The following is a 26,963-nucleotide window of genomic DNA, read 5'->3' as shown; positions in this document are numbered from 1 at the left end:
ATGTTGATTCTGAGTTGGAATTGAAGTCCTTCAAATTGAGACCATTCATTATCAGTCAAGATTTTCCCAGTGAACTGATCGAAACTCTCGGCAGTGGGATAAATGTCCGGGTTGCGTATGCCGGTTGTTGTGGTATCCGGAAGCGTGTGTTCTTTTGCTTTTAGACGGCCAGATCGCATTGCCTCTTTGAAAGGAGTTTTTAGCTCCTGAGTTATCCCCATCTTCTCACAATTTGCGCAAACGTTAACGGCGGAAGCTACGACGAATGTATATGCCAAATTAGCAACCAATAGATAAATCCAAAGGTGGAATTTTGGAAAGTTGTCGGACGAACGTTGAGGCACGTCCGAACCGGTCGCCATCTTGGACATACAAACCATTTGACTCCTTTTTTGAAAACCATACATACATACATACATACATACATACATACATACATATAAGAGCTTATAAAGCGCTATTATAAAAAGATCAAAGCGCTAAGTGAAACACTGCAAAAACAAGAGAAAGAACAAAAGCAAAAAGTCAAAAAGGATAATAATGAGCCTTTTTTAAATGTTGCCACTGAGGTTGCCTCCCTGATGTTACGCGGGAGGCAGTTCCACAATGCTGGACCAGCAGAACGAAAAGACTTGTCACCACTGCAATTTTTACCGATGTGAGTGTTCAGAAGACTGGTATCCATAGAGGATCTTGTGACGGGTCCAGATGAGCGTCTTCTGTATGAAGAGGTATGAAGGAGCCCGATGAAGGAGAAGATTCATGCAAACATTTGAAGACGTACAGACAGAGTTTGAATTTGATTCGATCTCTCACTGGCAACCAGTGAAGGTCATGCATTAATGTTGTGTGGCTATCAAGTCTGGCCGCATAGAATATGAGTTTGGCTGCTTTGTGTTGGAGGCACTGCAAACGATCAAGGTCTTTTGATTTTGCTCCAGAGGAGAGCATTCGCGGTGTCAATGCGAGATATCACGAGAGCTTGCATAACTGTGTGAAGTGTTTTGTGGACAAAAAAGCGACGAATATTACGGAGCTGGAAATTGATTGAAGAAATCATGCTATTAATGTGAGGAGTCATTGTTAGGCGAGAGTCAAACACTGTGCCCAAGTTCCGAACATTATCAGATGGTTTAATGACGCTGTCTCCCACATTAAGTTGCAATGGCGGAAGTTTACTAATACCGGCTATGAAGAATTCAGTTTTATTGTTGTTAAGTTTCAATTTGTTCACGCACATCCAGTCTTTTGAGTTCTGAGATACAGGATTCAAGTTTGTGAAGAGCCATCTTGTGAGCGTTAAGATCCCTAGGATTGAACGATATGTATAGTTGCGTATCATCTGCGAATTCATGGTAACTGAGTCTGTGTTTATGTATTGTGACCATTTCAGAAGCATTCATCTTTTAGGTGTTTCCATTTCATTCAAAAGCTGCATTTAGATTTGGACATCTCAAAATGCAACTTCGTCCCTCCAGGACCAATTTCGGGGCCGGGAGGTCAGACCTCCAGAAGTAAACATAATTTATTGCGAAGTTGCATTTTGAGGGCCTTATATCTTCTACAGTAAGAGTCACGCGTTTTCTGATGCCAGATTTCAATTCTACAAGTAAGAGTCACACGTTTTCTGATGCCAGATTTCAATTCTACAAAAAAAGTACCCCAGGTTACATACTTTTTAAAGTTTCTAAATGTTCCCTTTATACATTTATGGACATCCAAACATCGACTTTCGGGTCGCGATACAAACAAAAATTTACGCTGACCCTCCTAAATTTCAAATTGCTGCCACCGGAAAACGAAATGGAGTATGAAGCTCAAATTTTCAGCAGTTTACTTTCTCAACAATATCTACCACCACCCTGGAGTTGACATGGATTGGCTCAAAAGAAATTTCTCAATTTCACACATATATGTATCCTTTATTTTTCAGAACATGGCTTTCGGAAACCGACTAAACATTAATTTCTACGAAATGTACCTGAGGCCTCACCTTTGCCAATATTGTGGAAGTTATTTTCATGACACCTGTCGATATCTGATCCATCTACATCACCACCAGATGAGAATTAGACCATATTGGTATGGCAAGAATTCACGTCAACACGGGCAGGATAGTGTAAGCGTCGGCACCGTAGCGAGGCCTTACCTATGGAAATATTGTAATAAAGGCTTCAGGTGTAGGATATTGAAACAACATTTAAGGCCCAAGATCCACGTCAAAGAGAAGCCATACAAATGCCAACTCTGTAATAAAAGCTTCGGACAAGCACGTTATTTGAAGCAACATTTAAATGTCCACAGCAAAGAAAACCCTTACAAATGCCAACTATGTAATAAAGGCTTCCCATATGCAAGTAAATTGAAGCAACACTTAAATATCCATACCGTAGAGAAGCCTTACAAATGCAAACTCTGTAATAAAAGCTACGGACAAGCACGTTATTTGAAGCAACATTTAAATGTCCACAGCAAAGAGAAGCCTTACAAATGCCAACTCTGTAATAAAGGCTTCACATATGCAAGTGCTTTGAAACAACATTTAAGGATCCACACCAAAGAGAAACCCTACAAATGCCAAATTTGTAATAAAAGCTTCACACAAGCAGGTGATTTGAAGCAACATTTAAGGATCCACACCAAAGAAAAGCCTTACAAATGCCAAATCTGTAATAAAGGCTTCACTTATTCAACAGACTTGAAGCGACATTTAAGGATCCACACCAAAGAGAAACCTTACAAATGCCAACTCTGTAATAAAATATTCGCACGAACACATTATTTGAAGCAACATATGAATGTCCACAGCGAAGAGAAACCTTACAAATGCCAACTTTGTAATAAAGCCTTTGCATTTGCAAGTAATTTGAAACGACATTTAAATATCCATACCTTAAAAGAGAAGCCTTTACAGATGTCAATTCTGTAATAAAGGCTTTATACGGGCATGTAATTTGAAGCAACATGTAATTACCCACACCAAAGAGAAGCCTTACAATTGAATACATGAATCCAAAACCCACCCAAGTCCATGGGAAGTGATTTTGAGAAAAAACCTGTGTATCATTTTAATTCCTTCAGTTAGATCTTGTGACGGGTCCAGATGAGCGTGTTCTGTATGAAGAGGTATGAAGGAGAAGATTCATGCAAACATTTGAAGACGGACAGACAGAGTTTGAATTTGATTCGATCTCTTACTGGCAACCAGTGAAGGTCATGCATTAATGTTGTGGGGCTATCAAGTCTGGCCGCATAGAATATGAGTTTGGCTGCTTTGTGTTGGAGGCACTGCAAACGATCACGGTCTTTTGATTTTGCTCCATAGAGGAGAGCATTCCCGGTGTCAATGCGAGATATCACGAGAGCTTGCACAACTGTGTGAAGTGTTTTGTGGTCCAAAAAGCGACGAATACAACGAATATTACGGAGCTGGAAATTGATTGAAGAAATCATGCTATTAATGTGAGGAGTCATCGTTAGGCAAGAGTCAAACACTGTGCCCAAGTTCCGAACATTATCAGATGGTTTAATAACGCTGTCTCCCACATTAAGTTGCAATTGCGGAAGCTAACTAAGACCTTGAGAAGTACCGGCTATGAAGAATTCAGTTTTATTGTTGTTAAGTTTCAATTTGTTCACGCACATCCAGTCTTTGAGTTCTGAGATACAGGATTCAAGTTTGTGAAGAGCCATCTTGTGAGCGTTAAGATCCCTAGGATTGAACGATATGTATAGTTGCGTATCATCTGCGAATTCATGGTTACAACTGAGTCTGTGTTTATGTATTGTGACCATTTCAGAAGCATTCATCTTTTAGGTGTTTCCATTTCATTCAAAAGCTGCATTTAGAATTGGACATCTCAAATTGCAAATTCGTCCCTCCATGACCAATTTCGTAGCCGGGAGGTCAGAACTCCAGAAGTAAACATAATTTATTGCGAAGTTGCATTTTGAGGGCCCTATATCTTCTACAGTAAGAGACACACGTTTTCTGATGATAGGTTTGAATTCTACAAGTAAGAGTCACACGTTTTCTGAAGCCAGATTTCAATTCTACAAGTAAGAGTCACACGTTTTCTGATGCCAGATTTCAATTCTACAAGTAAGAGTCACACGTTTTCTGAAGCCAGATTTCAATTCTACAAGTAAGAGCCACACGTTTTCTGATGCCAGATTTCAATTCTACAAGTAAGAGTCACACGTTTTCTGATGCCAGATTTCAATTCTACAAGTAAGAGTCACACGTTTTCTGATGCCAGATTTCAATTCTACAAGAGTCACACGTTTTCTGATGCCAGATTTCAATTCTACAAGTAAGAGTCACACGTTTTCTGATGCTACTCTACAAGTAAGAGTCACACGTTTTCTGATGCCAGATTTCAATTCTACAAGTAAGAGTCACACGTTTTCTGAAGCCAGATTTCAATTCTACAAGTAAGAGTCACACGTTTTCTGAAGCCAGATTTCAATTCTACAAGTAAGAGTCACACGTTTTCTGATGCCAGATTTCAACTACAAGTAAGAGTCACACGTTTTCTGATGCCAGATTTCAATTCTACAAGTAAGAGTCACACGTTTTCTGATGCCAGATTTCAATTCTACAAGAGTCACACGTTTTCTGAAGCCAGATTTCAATTCTACAAGTAAGAGTCACACGTTTTCTGATGCCAGATTTCAATTCTACAAGTAAGAGTCACACGTTTTCTGATGCCAGATTTCAATTCTACAAGTAAGAGTCACACGTTTTCTGATGCCAGATTTCAATTCTACAAGAGTCACACGTTTTCTGAAGCCAGATTTCAATTCTACAAGTAAGAGTCACACGTTTTCTGATGCCAGATTTCAATTCTACAAGTAAGAGTCACACGTTTTCTGATGCCAGATTTCAATTCTACAAGTAAGAGTCACACGTTTTCTGATGCCAGATTTCAATTCTACAAGAGTCACACGTTTTCTGATGCCAGATTTCAATTCTACAAGTAAGAGTCACACGTGTTCTGATGCCAGATTTCAATTCTACAAGTAAGAGTCACACGTTTTCTGATGCCAGATTTCAATTCTACAAGTAAGAGTCACACGTTTTCTGATGCCAGATTTCAATTCTACAAGTAAGAGTCACACGTTTTCTGACGCCAGATTTCAATTCTACAAGTAAGAGTCACACGTTTTCTGATGCCAGATTTCAATTCTACAAGTAAGAGCCACACGTTTTCTGATGCCAGATTTCAATTCTACAAGTAAGAGCCACACGTTTTCTGATGCCAGATTTCAATTCTACAAGTAAGAGTCACACGTTTTCTGCTATAACTTACAATGTTTCAAAATGTGGGCAGTTACAGAATGGATCCATCCCAGGTGTTAAGGGGGTACTACACCTTTGTGGTAAATTTGTGACTATTTTTGCATTTTTCTCAAAAATTAATAACATACTGGTAACAAAAGTTATGTATATTATTGGGGCAAGGAACCCAATTACTATACTGAAATTTCAGTGAATCAAGACAAGCGGTTCAGTAAATATGATAGGAAATGAGGTACATCCTAGCGGTACCTCATTTTCTATCACAAGTATCGAACCGCTTGTCTTGGGTCACTGAAATTCCAGTGTAGTAATTGGATTCCTTGCCCCTATAATATACATAACTTTTGTTACCAGGGTGTTATAAGTTTTTGAGAAAAATGCAAAAATAGTCACATATTTATTGAGGGGTGTAGTACCCCCTTAAGTTCATTCAAGATGGGGCTTCACCTCACACTACCATTGCCGTAAGGCGGAGACTTCAGAACTATCTTTCTAATAGTACATGTAAAGCAATTTTATGCTATGTAGACTGAAATGAGATATTGATTGAGAGCATTAATGCAATAAATAGTTCAAGCAGTGAATCTATTCATCTTTGTGTTGCGCAAGTAAAACTATGATTACGACGATCTTCGTTAAATGACAATAGCTTCCAGATGCATCAACCTATTATCTTCAGGTTATTAGATCAATAAGTTAACATATGCCTCTTTCTATTTATAGTACAAAAACTATATTAATTAGCAATTTTATATTTTTGATATATTTTTGAAAACGTCACATATCCCGGTACCAATCATTTTGATACATTCTGTATCCTTTATTTTTCAGAACATGGCTTTCGGAAACCTACTAAACATTAATTTCTACGAAATGTACCTGAGGCCTCACCTTTGTCAATATTGTGGAAGTTATTTTCATGACACCTGTCGATATCTGATCCATCTACATCACCACCAGATGAGAATTAGACCATATTGGTATGGCAAGAATTCATGTCAACACGGGCAGGATAGTGTAAGCGTTGGCACCGTAGAGAGGCCTTACCTATGGAAATATTGTAATAAAGGCTTCAGGTGTAGGATATTGAAACAACATTTAAGGCCCAAGATCCACATCAAAGAGAAGCCATACAAATGCCAACTCTGTAATAAAAGCTTCGGACAAGCACGTTATTTGAAGCAACATTTAAATGTCCACAGCAAAGAAAACCCTTACAAATGCCAACTATGTAATAAAGGCTTCCCATATGCAAGTAAATTGAAGCAACACTTAAATATCCATACCGTAGAAAAGCCTTACAAATGCAAACTCTGTAATAAAAGCTACGGACAAGCACGTTATTTGAAGCAACATTTAAATGTCCACAGCAAAGAGAAGCCTTACAAATGCCAATTCTGTAATAAAGGCTTCGCATATACAAGTGCTTTGAAACAACATTTAAGGATCCACACCAAAGAGAAACACTACAAATGCCAAATTTGTAATAAAAGCTTCACACAAGCATATAATTTGAAGCAACATTTAAATATCCATACCAAGCCTTACAAATGCCAAATCTGTAATAAAGGCTTTACACAAAATAGTGCCCGTAAAAGACATGAACAAACCCACCCCCCAGCACAATGAGACAACATGACACTCCCAGGAGGTATTTGAAACATACCACATGGCTTTCATCAGAATGATCACATCCATTAAACACGGCGGTATAATTATAGTACAAATGGCTAGTTTGAAGGCACATTTAAATATTCACACCAAAGTGAAGCCCAACTTATGAGCTCTTATGTCAATATTGTAATAAAAGCTTCACTTATTCAACAGACTTGAAGCGACATTTAAGGATCCACACCAAAGAGAAACCTTACAAATGCCAACTCTGTAATAAAATATTCGCAAGAACACATTATTTGAAGCAACATATGAATGTCCGCCGCAAAGAGAAACCTTACAAATGCCAACTCTGTAATAAAGCCTTTGCATATGCAAGTAATTTGAAACGACATTTAAATATCCATACCTTAAAAGAGAAACCTTTACAAATGTCAATTCTGTAATAAAGGCTTTATACAGGCATGTAATTTGAAGAAACGTGTATAAATACCCACACCAAAGAGAAGCCCCAAGATCCACATCAAAGAGAAGCCATACAAATGCCAACTCTGTAATAAAAGCTTCGGACAAGCACGTTATTTGAAGCAACATTTAAATGTCCACAGCAAAGAAAACCCTTACAAATGCCAACTATGTAATAAAGGCTTCCCAGTTCCCATATGCAAGTAAATTGAAGCAACACTTAAATATCCATACCGTAGAGAAGCCTTACAAATGCAAACTCTGTAATAAAAGCTACGGACAAGCACGTTATCTGAAGCAACATTTACATGTCCATAGCAAAGAGAAGCCTTACAAATGCCAACTCTGTAATAAAGGCTTCGCATATGCAAGTGCTTTGAAACAACATTTAAGGATCCACACCAAAGAGAAACCCTACAAATGCCAAATTTGTAATAAAAGCTTCACACAAGCATATAATTTGAAGCAACATTTAAATATCCATACCAAGCCTTACAAATGTCAAATCTGTAATAAAGGCTTTACACAGGCAGGTACTTTGAAGGCACATTTAAATATTCACACCAAAGTGACGCCCAACATGCCAACTCTGTAATAAAGCCTTTGCATATGCAAGTACTTTGAAGCGACATTCAAATATCCATACCTTAATAGAGAAGCCTTTACAAATTTCAATTCTAAAATAAAGGCTTTATACAGGCATGTAATTTGAAGCAACATTTAATTACCCATACCCCCGGGGGGCACTTCAATTTGAAATGGATATAGGTGTAGGGCTGGCGCTTTCGCACTAAGGGGCATTCGGTGAGAGCAACATGTAAAAAATATGGGGTCATTGGGTGAGAGCATGATTTTTGGCATTCGGTGAGAGCAAAATGTAAAAAATATGGGGTCATTGGGTGAGAACATGACCTTTTTTTTAAATGGAATCTTTGGGTAAGACCAAAACAGCGCCACAAAAACCTCGAAAATCGAATTTCTAGTTCTAAATGGCTTCAAATTTCTTTATTTTTTCAAAATAAGTAACAAAATCAGTGATAAATGAAAGTTGCTGTTCAAATTGAACTTATAAGGGTCTTTGGGTGACAGATCAAATGGAAAAATAGGGGGTCTTCGGGTGACAGAGCGCGGAGCGAGCATGTGTTCGTAAAAAAATATGGGGTCTTTGGGTGACAGCGATGCTGAAAAAGGGGGTCTTAACAGCCCTACATACGCGTCACCTCCAAAGTTGGAGTGCCCCCCCCGGCCCATACCAAAGAGAAGCCTTACAATTGTCAAATCTGTAATAAAGGCTTCACAAAAGCAGGTACTCCAAAGGAACATTTGATGACCCACACCAAAGAGAAGCCTTACAAATGCTTTTTAAAAAAAGCCTTTACCCATAGTAGTACCCGTCAAAACATGAAATAAAACCACGCCCACCACTATGAGAAAACATGAAATTCCTGGCAGGGTTTTGAAACGTCATACATACAGCATGGGCTTTCATTCTTGAAACAGCAATTAACATAGCACTTACAGTAAGCCAAAAAATTTCTGTATGGCACGGGCTGGCTGTATGTAGGGGTGGGTGCCCGAGGGGTGTGTATGCGAGTGTGACGATTTTGGATTCCTGAAGATTGGAAGAAGTCAAGATTTATTTTGATTCCCGGCCATGAAAGATGAGCTGGACCAAATTGATAACTGGTGGCCGATTTCATTAACTTGTGTTGATGTACAAAGTTTGATGTAACATGATGTTACTTGAGGAAAGCTTAGTTCCATGGCTGGTTGAAGGAAGTAGAATAATGTGACCAAATCATAAGGTGCAATGCAGGGTTATTACCCAGCAAACACAAAACGTTATAAAAGGTCAGCTGAAAGGTTTTCAGAAAACGTTTAAATGTCGGGTTATATAAAGGGTATATTAAGAGTATTTTATAACCTTAAAAAACATTTTTTGATAATCTACTGCTCTGCAAACAAAATGTTTTACAGAAAACGTTTAAATGTCGGGTTATATAAAGGGTATAAAAACGTTTTAATAACATTCCAAAGACATTCTTGAAAACCAAACAATTTGAACAGAATGTTATTTTGGGATTGAAAAAATATTTTGCAAAAAATGCTTGCCCAAAATATTTTCAATAACGTTTTAAGAACGTTTTCATGACCTTTATATAACCCGACATTTAAATGTTATTAAAAGGTTTTGAAAAAAAAACATTTTAAAAACATTTCTGTGTTTGATGGGTTCAAATATTTGAACATGTTATTTAAGTACTGACACAATATTTGGCAAAAATATTTGCAAAATAGTTTACAAAAATATTTTTGAAAACATTTAAAAATATTGTTGTAGTGTGTTTTCATACAAAACGTTTTAAAACGTTATCATGACCTTTATATAACCCGACATTTTAATGTTATTAAAACGTTTTTGCCTAAACCAAAGGCCAAAATAAAACTTAAACTTATTTAAAACGTTTTTAAAACGTTTTTGTGTTTGCTGGGTAGAACATGCTTTTTGTCAAAAACAAACTCTAGAAAACTTTCGTCATGAAAGCAGTAAGGGGCTGTGAAATAATTACGAGCCTACTCCCTACCTTCCGGGGGTAAAATTTTCAAATTCCTCCCCCCCCCCCAACCCAACCGGCTTACCCAAAATATGTGCCTCTCCACATGCCAATATTTTGGGCGGTTCCCAATTTGAACTTTATAAGGTCTAGATATATGATAGGAGCGTAGCGAGTAGGATATCTTGCATATTGGAACGTTTCTGTAGTATTTCCCTGAGCCTTTTTAGACAATGTTATTTAAAAAGGTGCCCATACTTGAAAAGTGTGCCAAAAATTGCTCCCCCCCCCCCCCCCCCGCTTACCAAAAATTCCCCTCCCAATTTTACCCTCCCCTAGGGCCCATAGTTATTACACAGCACCTAACATGTTCATGTTATATTGTTAAATATTTTTGCAAACATTTTTTGCCAAGTGTTTTGTCAACGCTTAAATAACATGTTAGAATATTTGCAGTTATCAAAAAACGTTTCTAAATGTTATGAAAATGTTTGATACCCTTTCACCCTTTATATAACCCGAAAATGGGTATCTTTCAGTGAGAACATGTATTTCTGAAAATGGGATCATTCAGTGAGAGCATTTTTTTTTCTGAAAATGTGGTTTTTGAGTTGAGACTGGTTGTCATTCAGTGAGAGCACTTATTTCTAAATATGGGGTCATTCAGTGAGAGAGTAATTTAAAAATTGGGGTCATTATGTGAGAGCAAAATAAAAAGGAGGGTCATTCAGTGACAGGCGGTTTGAAAATGGGGGTCAATGTGGCCGCACGACCCCGTCACCTATTTTAGGGAGTGCACCCCGGGCCCACTACGATCTCTTTTCTTTGACTTTACGGGTCAATATAAGGTCGGGTTTCTTTGCTCTTAAAAGCCCATAAAAAGCAAACATAAGTATAGCGGTCCCGTAAGAAAACAAAGAAAAGAGACGTGAATTTACCATCATGATAGCCTTTGAGATATTATTTCTAATAAATATTTCACTTGAATTAATATGTTACTGTCTGTCTGCTTTTGCTTCAATTACCAAGAGGGCACGGTGGCTCAGTGGATACGGCCTTGTATTGGACTCATAATCTGAGAGCTTGCTCGACGTGCGTGAGTTCGAGTCCCCGTCTCGCCACCGTGTTTGTGCCCTTGGGCAAGGCGCTTTGCCTCGCTTGCCTCACCCCACCCAGGTGCAATGGGAAGCTGTTAGGGGTAGTCACAGTCGTTGTACTGATGAACCCTGCGACATTTGTAGGATGCAAACATGGTTCCGATTATTCTAATGACGGCGGAATAAATGTAAAGCGCTTTGAGGCTGTTTACGGCATAAAGCGCTATATAAATATCTACATTTTTACATTTTTTTTATCGTCGATATAATGACAAAATCAGGGGAGTATGTGCAGCTTAGGGCTATGCAATAATTATGAGCCCCCCCTCGCACTTAAAATTTCCCCCTCCGATTTCGGCCCGCCAAAATTCCCCCCCCTCGGCCCGCCAAAAATCTTTGCCCCCCCACCCCCTCCTTTACACATGACAAATTTTTGGGATCCCAATTTGCAAACCTTAAATGGTCTATAGGGCCTAATATAATGTTGCGAGCAGGAAAATTTGCATAATTATTAAAGCGTTTCCGTACTGTTTTCCTAAGCCTTTTCAGAGCGTTTTATTTAAAAGGCGCCCGTGAATGTGTGCCAAAATCGTTTGCACCCCCTTCTCGGATGGCCAAAAATTGCGTCCCCCCCCCCCCCACACACACACACAATTTTAATCGTGGTGGCACAAATTGCAAATTTTGGCGCTCGCATTGTGCCCTTCATTATTTGATCATTTTTTTAATAGATTAAAATTGGCAATTTTGTTTCAATATAAACTTAAAAGGGCATTTCGTGAGCCTCATCCCCCCACTTTTCTCAAAAAAAGTTGAGATTTTATATTACTGGAAACCTCTGGCTACATAATGTTCATAATTATACAAAATATATCTTGCAGATTAATTCGTTTAGCAAAGATATTGTGAAATTTGAATTTCGTTCTGGTATACCAGAACGAAATTACAACACATGGTCTACGGAGCAGTGTAATAGGCCTACACATAAATCATGCATAACTCGCAAACGCAAAATCGGAATCAACTGAAATTTTGGGAATAGGCTTTTTTCGTGGATATGTAGGCCTACTGAAAAAATCATAGGCCTAAAAAGAGGATGCTATCACGAAATACTCCTTTAATCTGGAAGCAAAATGCCAGTTCCAATTGCAAATTTGTATGCGCTTCGCACTCATTTGTCTCCTTCAATGTTCACATTTGGGGGGGGGGGCGTATAGCCAGCACCAAGTTTTCAACGGGTGGGCAATTAGGGGTGGTGCAATAATTATGTGTACCCCGGGGTGAATTCTCAAAATGGTCTGCCAAAAATCGCTTGCCCCCCCTTTGGCCGTGCCAAAAACCTTTGCCCCCCCCTTTCGACGTGCCAGAAAACTTTTGCCCCCCCTTTTGAAGTGCCAAAAAATCTTTGCCCCCCCCCCCCCCTTACACATGCAAGATTTTGGGGAACCCGAATTTAAAACCTTAAATTGTCTTAACATATAATGCGAGCGCAGCGAGCAGGAAATTTTGCATATTTGAACGTGTTCGTAACGTTTTCCTACGCCTTTTTAGGGCGTAATATAGCGGTGCCCAAAATATCTGTGCCAAAAATTGCTTGCCCCCCCTTTCGACCTGCCAAAAATCGCTTGCCCCCCCCTTTCGACCTGCCAAAAAATCTTTGCCCCCCCTATAATTCACCCCCCCCTGGGGGGTAGCCTACACATTATTATTGCACCACCCCTTACTAAGAGGCCGAAACAAAAAAAGGTCTAAAAATCTTAATATCAGAGCAGACAGCTTCACACAAGGGCAAGACTTCTCAGGGGGGGGGGCAGCTCCCCCTTACCCCCACTGCACTCCAACCCAGCGCGGGCTCCCACCCGGCTACGCTACTGGAGTTAACTAGTAACAAACGCAGGGCGCATGCGCGAGCCGGGAAGTTCAAGCTTGCTGTAGACTCGGTCCCTACACATGTACACACATACTCACCGTATATGACACGTTTGCAACGCCCCGACTCAGGTGTCAATATGTGGATTAAATTAAATAAAATTAAATATCTTTTTTTCTATATGTCCGTTTCTCCGTCTCCCGGGGAATTGACTTGAAAACACTATGAGGATTACTCAGTTAATTTTTGAGGAAAAAAATCATGAAATTGGTGGTGTACGGGAATTTTGTTATGGCCAAGTTTTAGGCCAAAAAAATATGATTTTTTTCGAAAAAATTTTTGACCGAAAATTCGACCCTTTCTCGCTTATCTGATGAATTTTCAACTACTTTTTGACATATGTGCTAGATATGACTTTGGTGTTTATATTCCCTGAAGTAATTGTTGTAATTTTGCTTAATTTTATAAAAAGAAGTGATTTTCTGCATGGAGTTGTTTTGATATTCTGCTTTGTTTACGTTTCAAAACCAAAACTGAATTTCCCGGCTCGCGCATGCGCCGTGCGTTTGTTACTAGTTAACTGGAGCGTATTCAGCATCGAAGTGGTTACGTAATTCTCTTGGTTACCGGATCACGCTACTTTGGTATGCCTTCGAGTGCCATATACTTTATGTGGTGATCATTTCGATCGTGGTTCATTACTCTAGCGCGTGATCCCGTTGACATAGTAACATTACGTAACTTCGATACTGAATTGCCGCCCCCTATACCCGATTCACCAAAATAAAAGGTGAGTCGATAATTGGCTTCCGTACATTTTATTATTGTAGAGACACGCTATTTATACGCATGCGTGTTTGCCAGCTCGAAGCAAACCACTCGATCATCAACATTGGCATTGCAACACAACGAAGGACGAATATTCAGTTATTCAGCGATTTTATACGACTGTAAGTATATAATCGTATACTTTGCCTCATAAATAACTCAATGATGTAGATAAGAAACTAGTACAAGGAACTTATACGATGTCCTCATTCACAAACTGATACTATCTGTCCATCGTATAAGACTGTTACCGTACGGCAATGATGTGGTGAAGGAATATTATTACACAGTCAAGAATAGGCTCAATCATTTTTTATTATGATCCCTCCCAGTCTCCCGAAACATCAAAACATCAAAAGCGTTGCACTTATACTTACTTAAGACTGTCCTTTTTCACATAACGCAGACAAAGTAGGGCCAACTTGCCTAGAAATGGTCAAATTTTGGCAAGAAATATCTCTGTGTGTAATCCTATGTAAGTCCCATATCACATCGTTATCGGCGATCGAGGTTTTTTTTCTGAAGTTTGGTTGGTACCCACCAGCGTCATGCATGTGATGTGACACAGCTAAAATAATCAATCGGGGATCGTTAAAACGTCAACAAATTTCAAAACACAGAAAGCAGTAAACTTAATGGCGAGCGGTCCGAATTTTGAGCCATACAATGTAGGCCTACAAGTTTACGTGGTGAACTAATAAGAAACTGGTCCGTATGAATAGTTAGATTCATAGATTGAATCGGGAAAAGTAGAACAATAGAAAAGTACCGCCGTGAAATGTCACTAGTCTCATGACGTCATGTAGCTAGGTTAGTCTTGCCAGCAAGACTTCAGTCTTTATCATAAACATAATGACATCTACGGACCTGAGAGAGTATGGTTACAGTTACTGGAACTAGTAGCTAGGTCTACTGTGTATACAATGTATAGTATACATGTGCCTGTCCCCAGTACGAGGAACTTTATATAGGTATGAAAGGTGAATTCAAATTTGCCATCAAACCATATCATTTTACAGTTTGTCCAGAATGTCCACTCTGAAGTACAAAGTGACAACACACACGTAAACAGTGCGCAGTGCTATGTCTCTGAGCTGCAGGTATGCGTGTCGGCACAGTGTGTGCGTCCGCGTCAGTACTTTGTACTTCAGAGTAGACTGACTGTATATCAAAGTTGCGTAGCAAAGTTACATCTTGTCAAAGATTGACTTTCATCAAAAAGATTCAGCTAAAACAAAACAGCATTTTGGTGGTTTTTCTAGATCTTAGTCTCATGATGATAGCAGCTTTTCTATGTGGAACTGCTATCATACTATCAAAATCCCCCTAAAATTCCATGTGTGATTGTCTCATCACCAAAAAAAATCATATCTTTAGTAAAGACAACATATTTAGGGGCTGGCATTTTCTTCTGAGGGGGGGTCCCAAATATGTCAGTGACCGGCAGGGATGCAAATTGTGTGGGAGCGGGAGCACCGCTCCCTAGGAAATGGCAGTCAAAATTGAGGAAATAATGCCATGGGAAGAAAAAAGAAAGAGAGGAAAAAGGAGGGAGAGAGAAAGAAAGAAAAGAGGTGAGGAAGGGGGAACAGAGGAAAGAAAAAGAAGAGGAGTGGGGTACAACTTAAGATAATTATAGGGAGGGCTGTGATGCAGTGAAGCTACTGAATGGAAGAGAAGAAATCTTTAAAGACACTGGTTGTGCAAAATTTGGAGGAATCCACATTATTGTTCAAGAAATAAGAACAAAAAAGAGGAAGTGTTGGTGTTAGAATATGGAAATGGGATATGAGGAAATTACTTTAACAGGAAAAAAAGAAGTTTGGTGAAGGCAGGTGGAAACAGACCAGGGCACATATCTGAGGAAATTTACAAAGAGGCTGCAATCATATCTGAGGAAATGTATAGAGGCAGCAAGGAAGATTTTATGGGAACAAAAGTCAATACTAATGCCAGTGAGAAGAGGATGAACTGGAAAATATTGAGGAAAGTTTAAAAAGAAGAATCATAAAGCACTGAACAAGTTGCGTTTCCTCTGACAAAAAATGAAAGAGGAAATGGGGGGTGTAAAGGAAAATAAAACTTGAAGGGAAAGGAGCCCCTGTCCTACAAAATTGACCCCAAACTAGTGTAAAATACCTCATAAAGCCTTTTTTGGAAGCTCGAAGACTTAACATAATTGTGTTAACCATGTTAACATTCTCATCTTTTTAAGTGCAGAAATAAGCTATTTTATGCATGGTACGATTGAGGAAATCTTGAGCCTAAAAACCTTGCTCCTGAGGAAGAAATCACAATTTGCACCCCTGGTGACCGGAGTCAATTTTTTATGCCCCCCCCCCCCCCCATCACGGGTCGAAAAATTTTATGACCCCCCTCCACCTACACAGTCTCAAGAAAAATTATTCATTGCCGGAACTAAGGCAGGGAGCGCGGCAAAATCAATGGAAGAAGGTACGCAGAGCGCGGTTAAATTTTTATTGTAAATGGACAGGAGGCGCGCGGAGTGTGTAAAAATTTTCCATAGATTGTACATACATTTTGATTGTGAAGTTAAAGAATGCGCGCGCATCACGAAATACTCCTTTAAAAGTTTTTCATTGATTGCAATACCGGGGTATGTCCTTAATACACTTCATCGCTTATTTTGTAAAAGATGTCTAAAAATTGCAAATGTTGGGCAAAATGACAAAAACAAAACTTTTGGCAACACCCCATTCCTTTACAGAGTGATATATACACTAATCCGCCAGCGCGACTGGCCGTATGAGGGCAGTACAACGTCTGCCATAACTGCAGCGTTCCTGCTACCATACACAGCGGTTCACTATACGTATTCCCTATACTTACCCGAAACTTTGTCAATTATTTAGCCGTTTTCTGCAATATTTATGATGTCACTTGCCACAAAAGAATGTCAAAGGTCATAAAACTGCTCCCTAGAATTTGTACCTAAAGGCCTATGGCTGGTTGGAGAATAGTTGCACTTTCTTAATTATTATTTGTTTTGGTTAGATTAAATTTTACATTCTGTTTTTCTTCCAATATTCACCAGCTGATGTGATTGGTGCAAATGGATGTGGCACTTTTTCCATATTTTGTGTCATGAAAAAAGCAATATACCGTAAAACCTTGTCTACAAGCATATAGAGTGCTTCTGATGAAAGCTACATTAATCCAGGTGCCATTATGGAGTTAGAGCAAATAAATTATGTATCCAAGCATATACAAACAAGTATCATTTTAAGACCAATCTATTGTATTGGCATATTTATATACGCTTGTTTCGAATTAATTTAGAATTCATAAAAAACACTATATATGCTTGTAGACGAAGTTTTACGGTAGTTTAGTTCAAACTTCAAAATCAAATTAAGTTTACTTAATGGTCGTGTTACTTTAGTTTTAAAAAGTTGAACTCATAGTGGGACTTTTCTTCTTCATGTTTGCAGGTATGTGGCATACATTTTTCAGATGGCAGACTGACCCGGGGGGGCCACTCGAATGGTGAAGGGGGTATCAGGCGCGTCCGTAAATTCACGTAAAAAGGGTATTTTTTCAGACTAGGGCACGTTACGTGCGTAACGCGAATAGGGTATCAAATCCATGTAAAAATGGTGTAAAAGGGGATGTTTTTGTAGCTCTTACGTAGGGGAGAGCGGGGAGTGTTCGCCCTAGGGGCAGGTTCGCCCACCCCTTGTTTCTCAGCACTACGGCTATTAGGGAATTTGGTGATGGCAAAATTAGGTGACATAGGTCATTATAAACTTCTCATATTATCTACGCGACATATAGGGACGTGTTCATCGAACTGCAGCCAAAACAAAAAAAGTACACCAAAACGTAATTTTTTCTTGCATTAATAATGTTGTATTATCATTGATACATAAATACAGATGGTTTTAATGGAAATCTGTATTGGGAACATATGGGATTTGTCAAAGATATAATGCAGTTATAATCTCCTTATTCGATTTGTGTTTTGCATACCCTGAAGAAAATACAAAAATGTGCACAAGGGGCTCGTTCGCCCTTTTGAGGATGGGGCATGTTCGCCCTATATCTTCCCCAGACGGACTTACCCCAAACTGGAGAGCGAACCTGCCCCATCAGCGTATTATGCAAAATATTGATAATTAAACCATTAAACAAGGTAAAACTACTGAAAAACATGTTTTTTTAAAGTTATGTGATATCGGTATTACTCATACCACAGTTTATGTTCTAATCCATTTCTCCCCGAAGTTGTAAACATGATACGTTTAAGCTCACTTTGGACCCCTACATTTTACCCTGACCCGACCCCTGCAACAAATTTAGTGACTCCCCAGAAGAGAATGAATGCCCTGTATACTCTTGCTAAATGTTTCCATTGAATATGTTATTGTTATGCAATGTTTAAACCTTTTTTGTGATTAGGGTGAACTTACCCCATATGGGCGAACCTGCCCCAATATGGGGCAAGTTCGCCACTTTGCAAACTTTTTGTTTGCTCTATCCTGTTGCTATTGTAAGGCCTATAGGTCTGGGATTGTGGCCGTATATAGCTAAGACATAGGGCTTTCACATGGGCTAATCAGGTCATCCCTAACCTTAAAATTGACATCGCTAGACTGGTCAGAAAAAAATAGGGCGAACACTCCCCGCTCTCCCCTACTTAGGGTAGTTTTGCCCCGGGGTTTTGCCAACGGACTCAATTCTTTCGACGCTAGACACTTAACCCATACCAAACTGGCAAAAATATACATCATTTTTCTCCCGACTTTCGTTGATGCATGCATATTAAAAAATTATTTAATAGGCCTACGGAAACCATCTTGTTGTAGCCTACAACAAGATGGTTTCCGAAATAATTTTCCTGCACATTAATATTTTAATAACAATCTAATACTATGTCTTCTGAAGGTATTCAGTTAACTATTTAGCTCTAGTGGTGCAAAAGAATAAGCCTACAAGATGGTGGCCGACTGCGTTATTCTCCGACTTTCGCATGATGCATGCACATTAAAAAATTATATGGCTAGGACTACAAGATGGTTTCCGAAATAATGTTTTTCCGACTTGCTGATTTTTCGTGCACATTAATATTTTACTTAACCATCTGATGCTATGTCTTCTGAAGGTATTCAGTTAACTAATTAGCTCTATTGGTGCAAAAGAATAAGCCTATACAAGATGGTTTCCGACTGTGTTATTCTCCCGACTTTTGCATGATGCATGCACATTAAAAAATTATATGGCTAGGCCTACAAGATGGTTTCCGAAATAATGTTCTCCCGACTTGCTGATTTTTCATGTACAGTAATATTTGACTCAACCATCTAATGCTATGTCTTCTGAAGGTATTTAGTTAACTATTTAGCTCTATCGGTGCAAAAAAATAAGCCTACAAAAAGGTTTCGGACTTTGTTTTTCTCCCGACTTTCGCATGATGCATGCACATTAAAAAAAACTATATAGGCCTAGGCCTACAAGATGGTTTCAAAATGATTTTCTTCCAACTTGCCGATTTTTCATGCACATTAATATTTTTATTAACTATCCAACTGCTACACATGCTTTGTCTTCTGAAGGTATTTAGTTAACTATTTAGGTCTATTTGTGCAAAAGAATAAGCCCACAAGATGGTTTTCGACTTTGTTTCACGGTGCAGCACGGGCACATTAATATAGGCCTATTTTCTTTAACCATGCATAGACAACTGCTATCATGGTATTCTAATTGACATTGACACTTGACTGTTTTAATGATGTATTGATCAATGATTTTCTGAAATTAGTGGGTTGCCAGTCCTATTCATTTAAATTAATAATTCACCTTTTCGGTAAATCCCATAACCCTTTGCGAGTACACCTGAGAACTCGTCATACTGCGTCGCGCCGATGCGCACATCGTTTATCGAACATCGTTACTGCGCATTACAAGTCGGCGTGACGTCAAATGACGAGTTCTCAGGTGTACTCGCAAAGGGTTATGGGATTTACCGAAAAGGTGAATTGATAAATACCAAAAAACGATGTTTGACCACTTTACTGATGTCCTATTAACTCCAAATTCAAAACCTGGTTGTTTGTTTTTCGCAATTTAGCCAGTTGCCAAATTGAATAAATTAATAAATTTAGGACTTACTTTTTTAGGGATTTTGATAACTCAAATTTTGAGAAAACATAGTTGTGCATCCTTAAACTATTGTTTTAATGGAGGCTACTACTAGTACTATAGGTAAGCTCTGTGAATAAGTGACTTGTGATTAAAAAGCAAGCTCTTGGAAACCTTAAATTTCTCTGTCAGACGGCGGAGCTCTGTCCATTTTTTTCAGAAAAGCTTTATTTTAAAGAGCTCTATCTCTTGATACAGTTCATATGTACGTAGGGGGCTCAGTTTTCACCTTTGAAGTTGACACTTTTACATTCAACATGTTCAAGCTTTTCATTAAACATGCATTTATTTAATAAAGGAAACAAAAATACGTTTTTGGTCCAAGTTATTTCCAAAATTGACCAAGGCAACAGCTTCTTACTTATTTTATGGTTAAAAGCACCTGTTTCTTAGTGTTGTTTAGGGGTAATAATTGCATCAATTGTTTAGGGTTAGAGAAAAGACAACTACTTGTTTAGGGTAGCAAATCACGCTACTTATACTTGTTTAGGGGTGCAAATTTCAGTTTCAGCAATACTTGTTTAGGGTCCTTTTTGTGAGTCCACGGACGCGCCTGATACCCCCCTTCACCATTACAGTGGCACCCCCGGGCAGACTGACAGATAAGCATCCATACCCTGTACTACATGTGGGAATTGGGAAGCCATCCTTGGTAAGTGTAAAGCCATTGTATGCCAATAAATGTGAAAAAACACATTTCTGAAGGGTTGCCAGCTTCTGACATAAAAAGTAAACAACATATATAATTTGATTTTGTTACCAGCCGTAATGACTCAAGGCCAAAATCACCTTTACCCAAATTCACATGAATGCACAACACCGTTTGATTAAGGTGGTACTACACCCCTTGATAAATTTGTGACTATGTTTGCATTTTTCATAAAAAAATAATAACACACTGGTTACAAAAGTTATGTATATTATAGGGGCAAGGAATCCAGTTAGTGCACTGGAATTTCAGTGGCTCAAGACAAGCGGTACGGTATTTAAGAGGTACTGCTAGAATGTACCTCATTTCTTAACAAATATAATGAACCAATATTGTCTGAATCACTGAAATTACATTGAAGTAATTGGATTTCTTGCCCCTATAATATACATAACTTTTGTTACCAGTGTGTAGTTATTATTAGAAAAAAATGCACAAATTTATCAAGGGGTGTAGTTATACCACCTTAAGTTAACAAAATCTTAGTCTTTAATTGAAAGTACAATATGATTGGACAATATACTGGCATTATAGTGGCATATAAACATTACCTATCACGAGGAGATAAAAATCTGATGGGTTGAAAAATCTGTAATCCAACACAAATCAACAATTCAGAGGTTAAATCTACCATATTTACTTTTCCAATTCTCTTCTTGTTGATGATGACTGTCTGTTTGCTCAAAGTTCCATTAATGTCCAGTTCCAACTTTGATCATTATTCCACAGCAATAATATCCTTGGATACGATGATACTCAAAATGTTATTACTTTCACCATTCACACAATATCTTCAGGAAACCAGGCCTGCCTCCATATCCACTCTGTTGCCACTAACATTAACAGATGTGTTATTTCATAAATCAAACTTCAGCATTTAGAGAGATTAAGAGCACCTTCGTGTACTCAAAATCTCCTGTATTCACATTACAGCACACACAACACCTGTTCTATCAATCTTCTGTTGCTCTCATACTCGACAGTCTTTAGAAGCGTTTGAATCAGTTATCAGCATGACGACGAAGATCCCAAATCCCCCCTTTTCGAGATGTCTCCACACTATCTTCTCCATTCAGCGGCTAAATACTTATATAGCACCTTCGCTGTAATCCCAATGCTGATTCAGTATTCAACTTTATGAACACTCAAATGATGTACTCCTCACACAACGCACACGCTTCATAATAATAACATGTCTGTCCAGTAAATCTGTTGACATTAGTTTTTATAGCAACAAAATCCCACATCTATTAATAGCCAATTACTTCATTCACACCTTCACAACATATATGATGCAATGTGGGAAATTCCCAAGAATATTTATGAACATTAAGGGGTACTGCCATATGTATATTATAGGGGCAAGGACTACAACTTCTACACTGGAAATTTTATTTCAGCACAGACAACAGTTGTGGAGTTACAGTCAAAAATGGGGGAAAACCAATATTTGATCAATAAATCAATAACTACTTGCCTTGCGTTGCTGAATTTTCAGTGCAGTAGGTGTAGTCATCGCCCCTATAATAAACATATCTAATACTTGTCACCAATGCGTTATAATTTTTGAGAAAAATGCAAAAAATTGGCTAGGGGTGTAGTACCCCCTTAACCTTTGACATTATCACTTCCTGTGGGTGTTTTCCATATTCACTTTACAATCTCAGGGGATTTTCCAAATACTTTAGTATCCAAAATTAGATATGATTCAATTTGTTTTGCTCAACTTGATGAATGAGAGGGAATTCTCAAAAAATGTCATTACTCATGAAATAACTCTAATTTTGTAAACAAAGATTTTTTTTTTAAATTACTCAGGGCACATCACAATATTTTTAATAATTTTGTTTCAACCTTCCAAACTAAACAATTGAAAGCCAACTTTAAACATCTTACAACCTAAAGAATCAAGCAACTCACTAACCAACCAATTAAAAACCAATTAAAAATTAAAATGACAACAAACTAGAAAACTAATGAAAACAACAGAATTAAAGAACACTGTCCAAAGCGAAGTGTACATGGAAAAGCAGTTATAACAAAATATATTTTAATTATAGACTTTAAAAGTGTATTTTTTTCCTCATTTGAGCATAATCTAGCAGTTGATGTTGTTGTTGCAAACTGTGCGCGCAGTAATAAAACAATAATTTGTTTAAAATATTTTGTTTTTGTGATCATGACTTGCAGTTAATGTAAGATTTCTATTTGTGTGGATATAGTGTAAATGATGATGATGACGACGATGATGATGATGATGATGATGATGATGATGATGATGATGATGATGATGATGATGATGGATAATACAAATGATGTCAGATGATTAGTAGAGTCGTGATGGTGACAATGATGGCAGTGATGAGGAATTTAATTTAGTATGAATTTTTCAACCTCCCGCACCCACCAGTCAATGTTGTTTTGATACTGAGACAGGAACGGACAATTGGTCTGGTATTGGCTCCAACATAGCTTTGGGGAGGGGGGTTGCAACTTGCAAGCAATATAAATCATTAATGTTTGCCACTCATGTTACTTGTAATGTTTAAACAAAGAGCACGTTTTTATGGTGTCAACTCACAGTAGTACCCTGCTTACATCTTATGTATATGTTTTTGCTTAACACGTGTGCTATTGAGCCAAGGAAGACATCATCTCCAAATACACAGTTCAGTGACCTCGAGGCCTCCATTCAACAAGAAAACTGCTCAAATAAAGAAAGTCAGCAGTCATGTAACCCGTCCTACACCAAAACCTGATCTTGTTATGATATTTTGATTGATATGGTTCCGTGCAGAATCATGTTAGCTCCAATTTGATACCAAATTTGATACCAAATTTGATACCAAATATTCAAAAGTGACAAAGACTGATATCAGCAAATTTGGTATCAAATTGAAGCTAACAAGATTCTGCACACGACTTTATCAATCAAGGACGGGTTACATTAGTGCAGACTTTCTTTATTTGAGCAGTTTACATAATTGATACACATATACGCAGCACCAATATGAACCTCGCAACAATCGATCCGTATTCAACGCAGAGGATGTTTAAAGACATTCCCACAACCCAATGGGGTTTCTGACCTTGTATGTCTGGCTTTTGTACACATGTGGTACAGTTGATCATACCTTGGATTGGGATTGTGTGCAAATATCTGGTATTTTCATCCTATTATTTAACATTCAAAACATCGAGACTTAGGAATAAAATTAATGCAGTGGGACTATATGAATGTTTCCTGAAAGAAAATCAAATATCAGTCATAAGTCTCAACTATTAGCGCGTTGGCTGCAGTTTTAAAATGACCATTTTGTGTGTGTGGCAATGGGGACTTTGCCTTTAAAATTAGGTTATATTGATCAAATTTCCCAATCATAGTGCATTGTAGGAATGCCTTTAAGCCTCCTCTGTGTTCAACGTATAAGTGACGTATATTTTAATGCTTAAGAATTGGACAAATAAGCAACTCTGAAAACAGGGACCCAAATTTTATGATTTTTCTTATAACTATGAAACTATTTGGAGTACAACCCAAGGGTTTTTTTTGTTGGGTTTTTTTTACTCATTTATTTGACACAACTCGGGGGTAATACAAGACATCAGTGACCCACCATATAACCCTTTGACCCACCATGACACCCCTCGAAACCAATGGTTAAGAGAAAGATTTAGCAAATTCTTGATTATTTAAACCACGATTCAGGCTGAAACTTTTTGGAAAAGAAATTCCTTACAAACTCAATTTCATACGTATATGTATCCTTCATTTTTCAGAACATGGATTGCATAAGCCCACCTAACAGTAACCTCTACTACATGTATCTGAGGCCTCACCTTTGTCAATATTGTAAAAGTTATTTTCATGACACCTGTCGATATCTGAGCCATCTACATCAACACCAGATGAGAATTACGCCATATTGGTATGGCAAGAATTCATGTCAACATGGACTCGGGCATGATGCTGTAAACGTCGGCACCGTAGAGAAGCCTTACCTATGGCAATACTGTAATAAAGGCTTCCGATATAGAAGAGATTTGAAAAGGATCCACACCAAGGAAAAGCCTTACAAATGTCAACTCTGTAATAAAAGCTTCGCACAAGCATGTAATTTGAAGCAACATTTAAATGTCCATGCCAGAGAAAGGCCTTACAAATGCCAATTATGTAAAAAAAAGGTTTACACAGGCAGGTAATTTGAAGCAGCATTTAAGAACCCATACCAAAGAGAAGCCTTACAAATGCCAGCTCTGTAATAAAAGCTTCACACATGCAGGTAATTTGAAGCAACATTTAAGAATACACACCAACGAGAAGCCTTACAAATGTCAATTCTGTAATAAAGGCTTCACACAAGCATGTCATATGAAGCAACATTTAAATGTTCACAACATAGAGAAGCCTCACAAATGTCATTTTTGTAAGAGAGGCTTCACATATGCTAGTACTTTGAAAGTACATTTAAGGATCCACACCAAAGAGAAACCCTACAAATGCCAAATTTGTAATAAAAGCTTCACACACGCATATAATTTGAAGGACCATTTAAATGCCCATACCAGAGAAAAGCCTCACAAATGTCAATTCTGCAAGAAAGGGTTCTCATGTGCAAGTAATTTGAGGCGACATGTATGTATGATCCACACCGAAGAGAAGCCTTACAAATGCCAACTCTGTAATAAAGGCTTTACACAGGCAGGTACTTTAAAGCACCATTTAAATATTCACACCAGAGTGAATCCTTACAAATGTCAACTGTGTAATGAAGGCTTCTACCATTCAAGTAGTTTGAAGTCCCATTTGAGGTACCACACAAAAAAGTCACACAAATGCCAATTATGTAGTAAAGGCTTTACACGTGCAAGTGGTTTGAAAGGACATTTAAGAATCCACACCAAAGAGAAGCCTTACAAATGCCAATTATGTAATAGATGCTTTACAGAGTCGAGTACTTTGAAGACACATTTGAAGACTCACACAAAGAGAAGCGTTACAAATGCCAAACCTGTATAAAGGGATTCCCAAAGAAAAGCCTTACAAATGCCAAATCAGTAATAAAGGCTTTGCATGTGCAAGAACAGCCCTCGAATTAACCCACGGCACCCATGGCATTTTGCCGTGGGTGCCCAATCCCACTGCTGTAATGCCCTCAAAATATGTCCTTCACCCAAGGCAGTCACTTGCCGTGCCCTCTAATCAAGTTGCCGTCGGTGCCCCAGGCCTACCCCTTCATTATAAAACCATCTATCAGACTGTTTGTGTGTGTTTTGTTCACTTTGCCTTGGTGCCCTTCTCAAATTTTCACCAGTTGCCATGTACCCTCTTGAAATATTTCAAACTGCCGTGCTGCCTTGCCTTTTCAGTGAAAATCCAAGGCAATTAGCAACTTGCCCTATTGCCATGCCCCTTCAGATCCTTAATTCGAGGGCTGTGCAAGAAGCGTGAAGTGACATAAAGGATCCATACCAAAGAGAAGCCTTACAAATGTCAAATCTGTAATAAATGCATCACACAAGCAGGTACTCTAAAGGAACATTTAATTACCCAATCAAAGAAAAGCCTTACAAATGCCAAATCCGTAATAAAGGCTTTGCATGTGCAAGAAGCGTGAAGTGACATGAAGGATCCATACCAAAGAGAAGCCTTACAAATGTCAAATCTGTAATAAATGGGTCAATCCTTCATGTAATTATTTCGTGTAAGCTAATCCTAACCCTAACCCTAATCATAACCCTAATCCTAACCTTTATCCTAACACTAAACTAACCCTAACCCTAATTTCGTGTAAAATTACATGAAGGAATAACCAATAAATGCATCACACAAGCAGGTACTCTAAAGGAACATTTAATTACCCAATCAAAGAAAAGCCTTACATGTGAAAGTAGTGTGAAGTGACATAAGGATCCATACAAAACAGTTACCTTACAAATGCCAATTCTCATTTTCTGTAAAGGCTTCATAATACAAGCAGGTACTTTGAAGGAACATTTAATAACCAACAGCAAAGCAAAGCCTTACAAAATGTCAAGTCTGTAAATAAAGGCTTCACACAGAGTGGTACCTGTAAGAAGAAACCCTCACCCAGCACAATGAGAGAACATGAAACTCCTATGAGGTTATTCATCTGCAAACACGTGACAACATTTGCCATGGAATCTGCTTGAAGCTATAACGTGCGATATGAAATTGTTTTTGTTTTCCAGACGAAGCATTTAAAAAATGGTTATTTAAGTGACGATCTGATTAAAGCCTTAATGTACGATTTCAGTCAAATTTTGATTTAGTTATTCTTTATTCAAAATGTTGAAATAATAGTATTAATAACTGACCAGGGAAGTGAGACAGATGGAAGCC

At 38.3% G+C, this 26,963-nt stretch overlaps 1 protein-coding gene across 1 annotated transcript in view; it reads left to right on the top strand.

Annotated features, from left to right (window-relative positions):
- The window catches only part of LOC140139020 (uncharacterized), a 69,013-nt gene that overhangs the window by 21,890 nt on the left and 20,160 nt on the right, over positions 1-26,963 (top strand). The window contains 7 exon segments of the mRNA XM_072160801.1: positions 7,113-7,294; positions 7,525-7,972; positions 13,736-13,853; positions 17,184-17,218; positions 20,491-20,542; positions 24,380-24,781; positions 24,783-25,613. Coding sequence (XP_072016902.1) covers positions 7,113-7,294; positions 7,525-7,972; positions 13,736-13,853; positions 17,184-17,218; positions 20,491-20,542; positions 24,380-24,781; positions 24,783-25,613 — 2,068 coding nt within the window.

The sequence above is a fragment of the Amphiura filiformis genome, chromosome 18, assembly GCF_039555335.1.
Source record: "Amphiura filiformis chromosome 18, Afil_fr2py, whole genome shotgun sequence".
Lineage (NCBI taxonomy): Eukaryota > Metazoa > Echinodermata > Ophiuroidea > Amphilepidida > Amphiuridae > Amphiura > Amphiura filiformis.
Note: the sequence above shows the minus strand (reverse complement) of the source record. Positions and strands in the feature narration are given on the sequence as shown.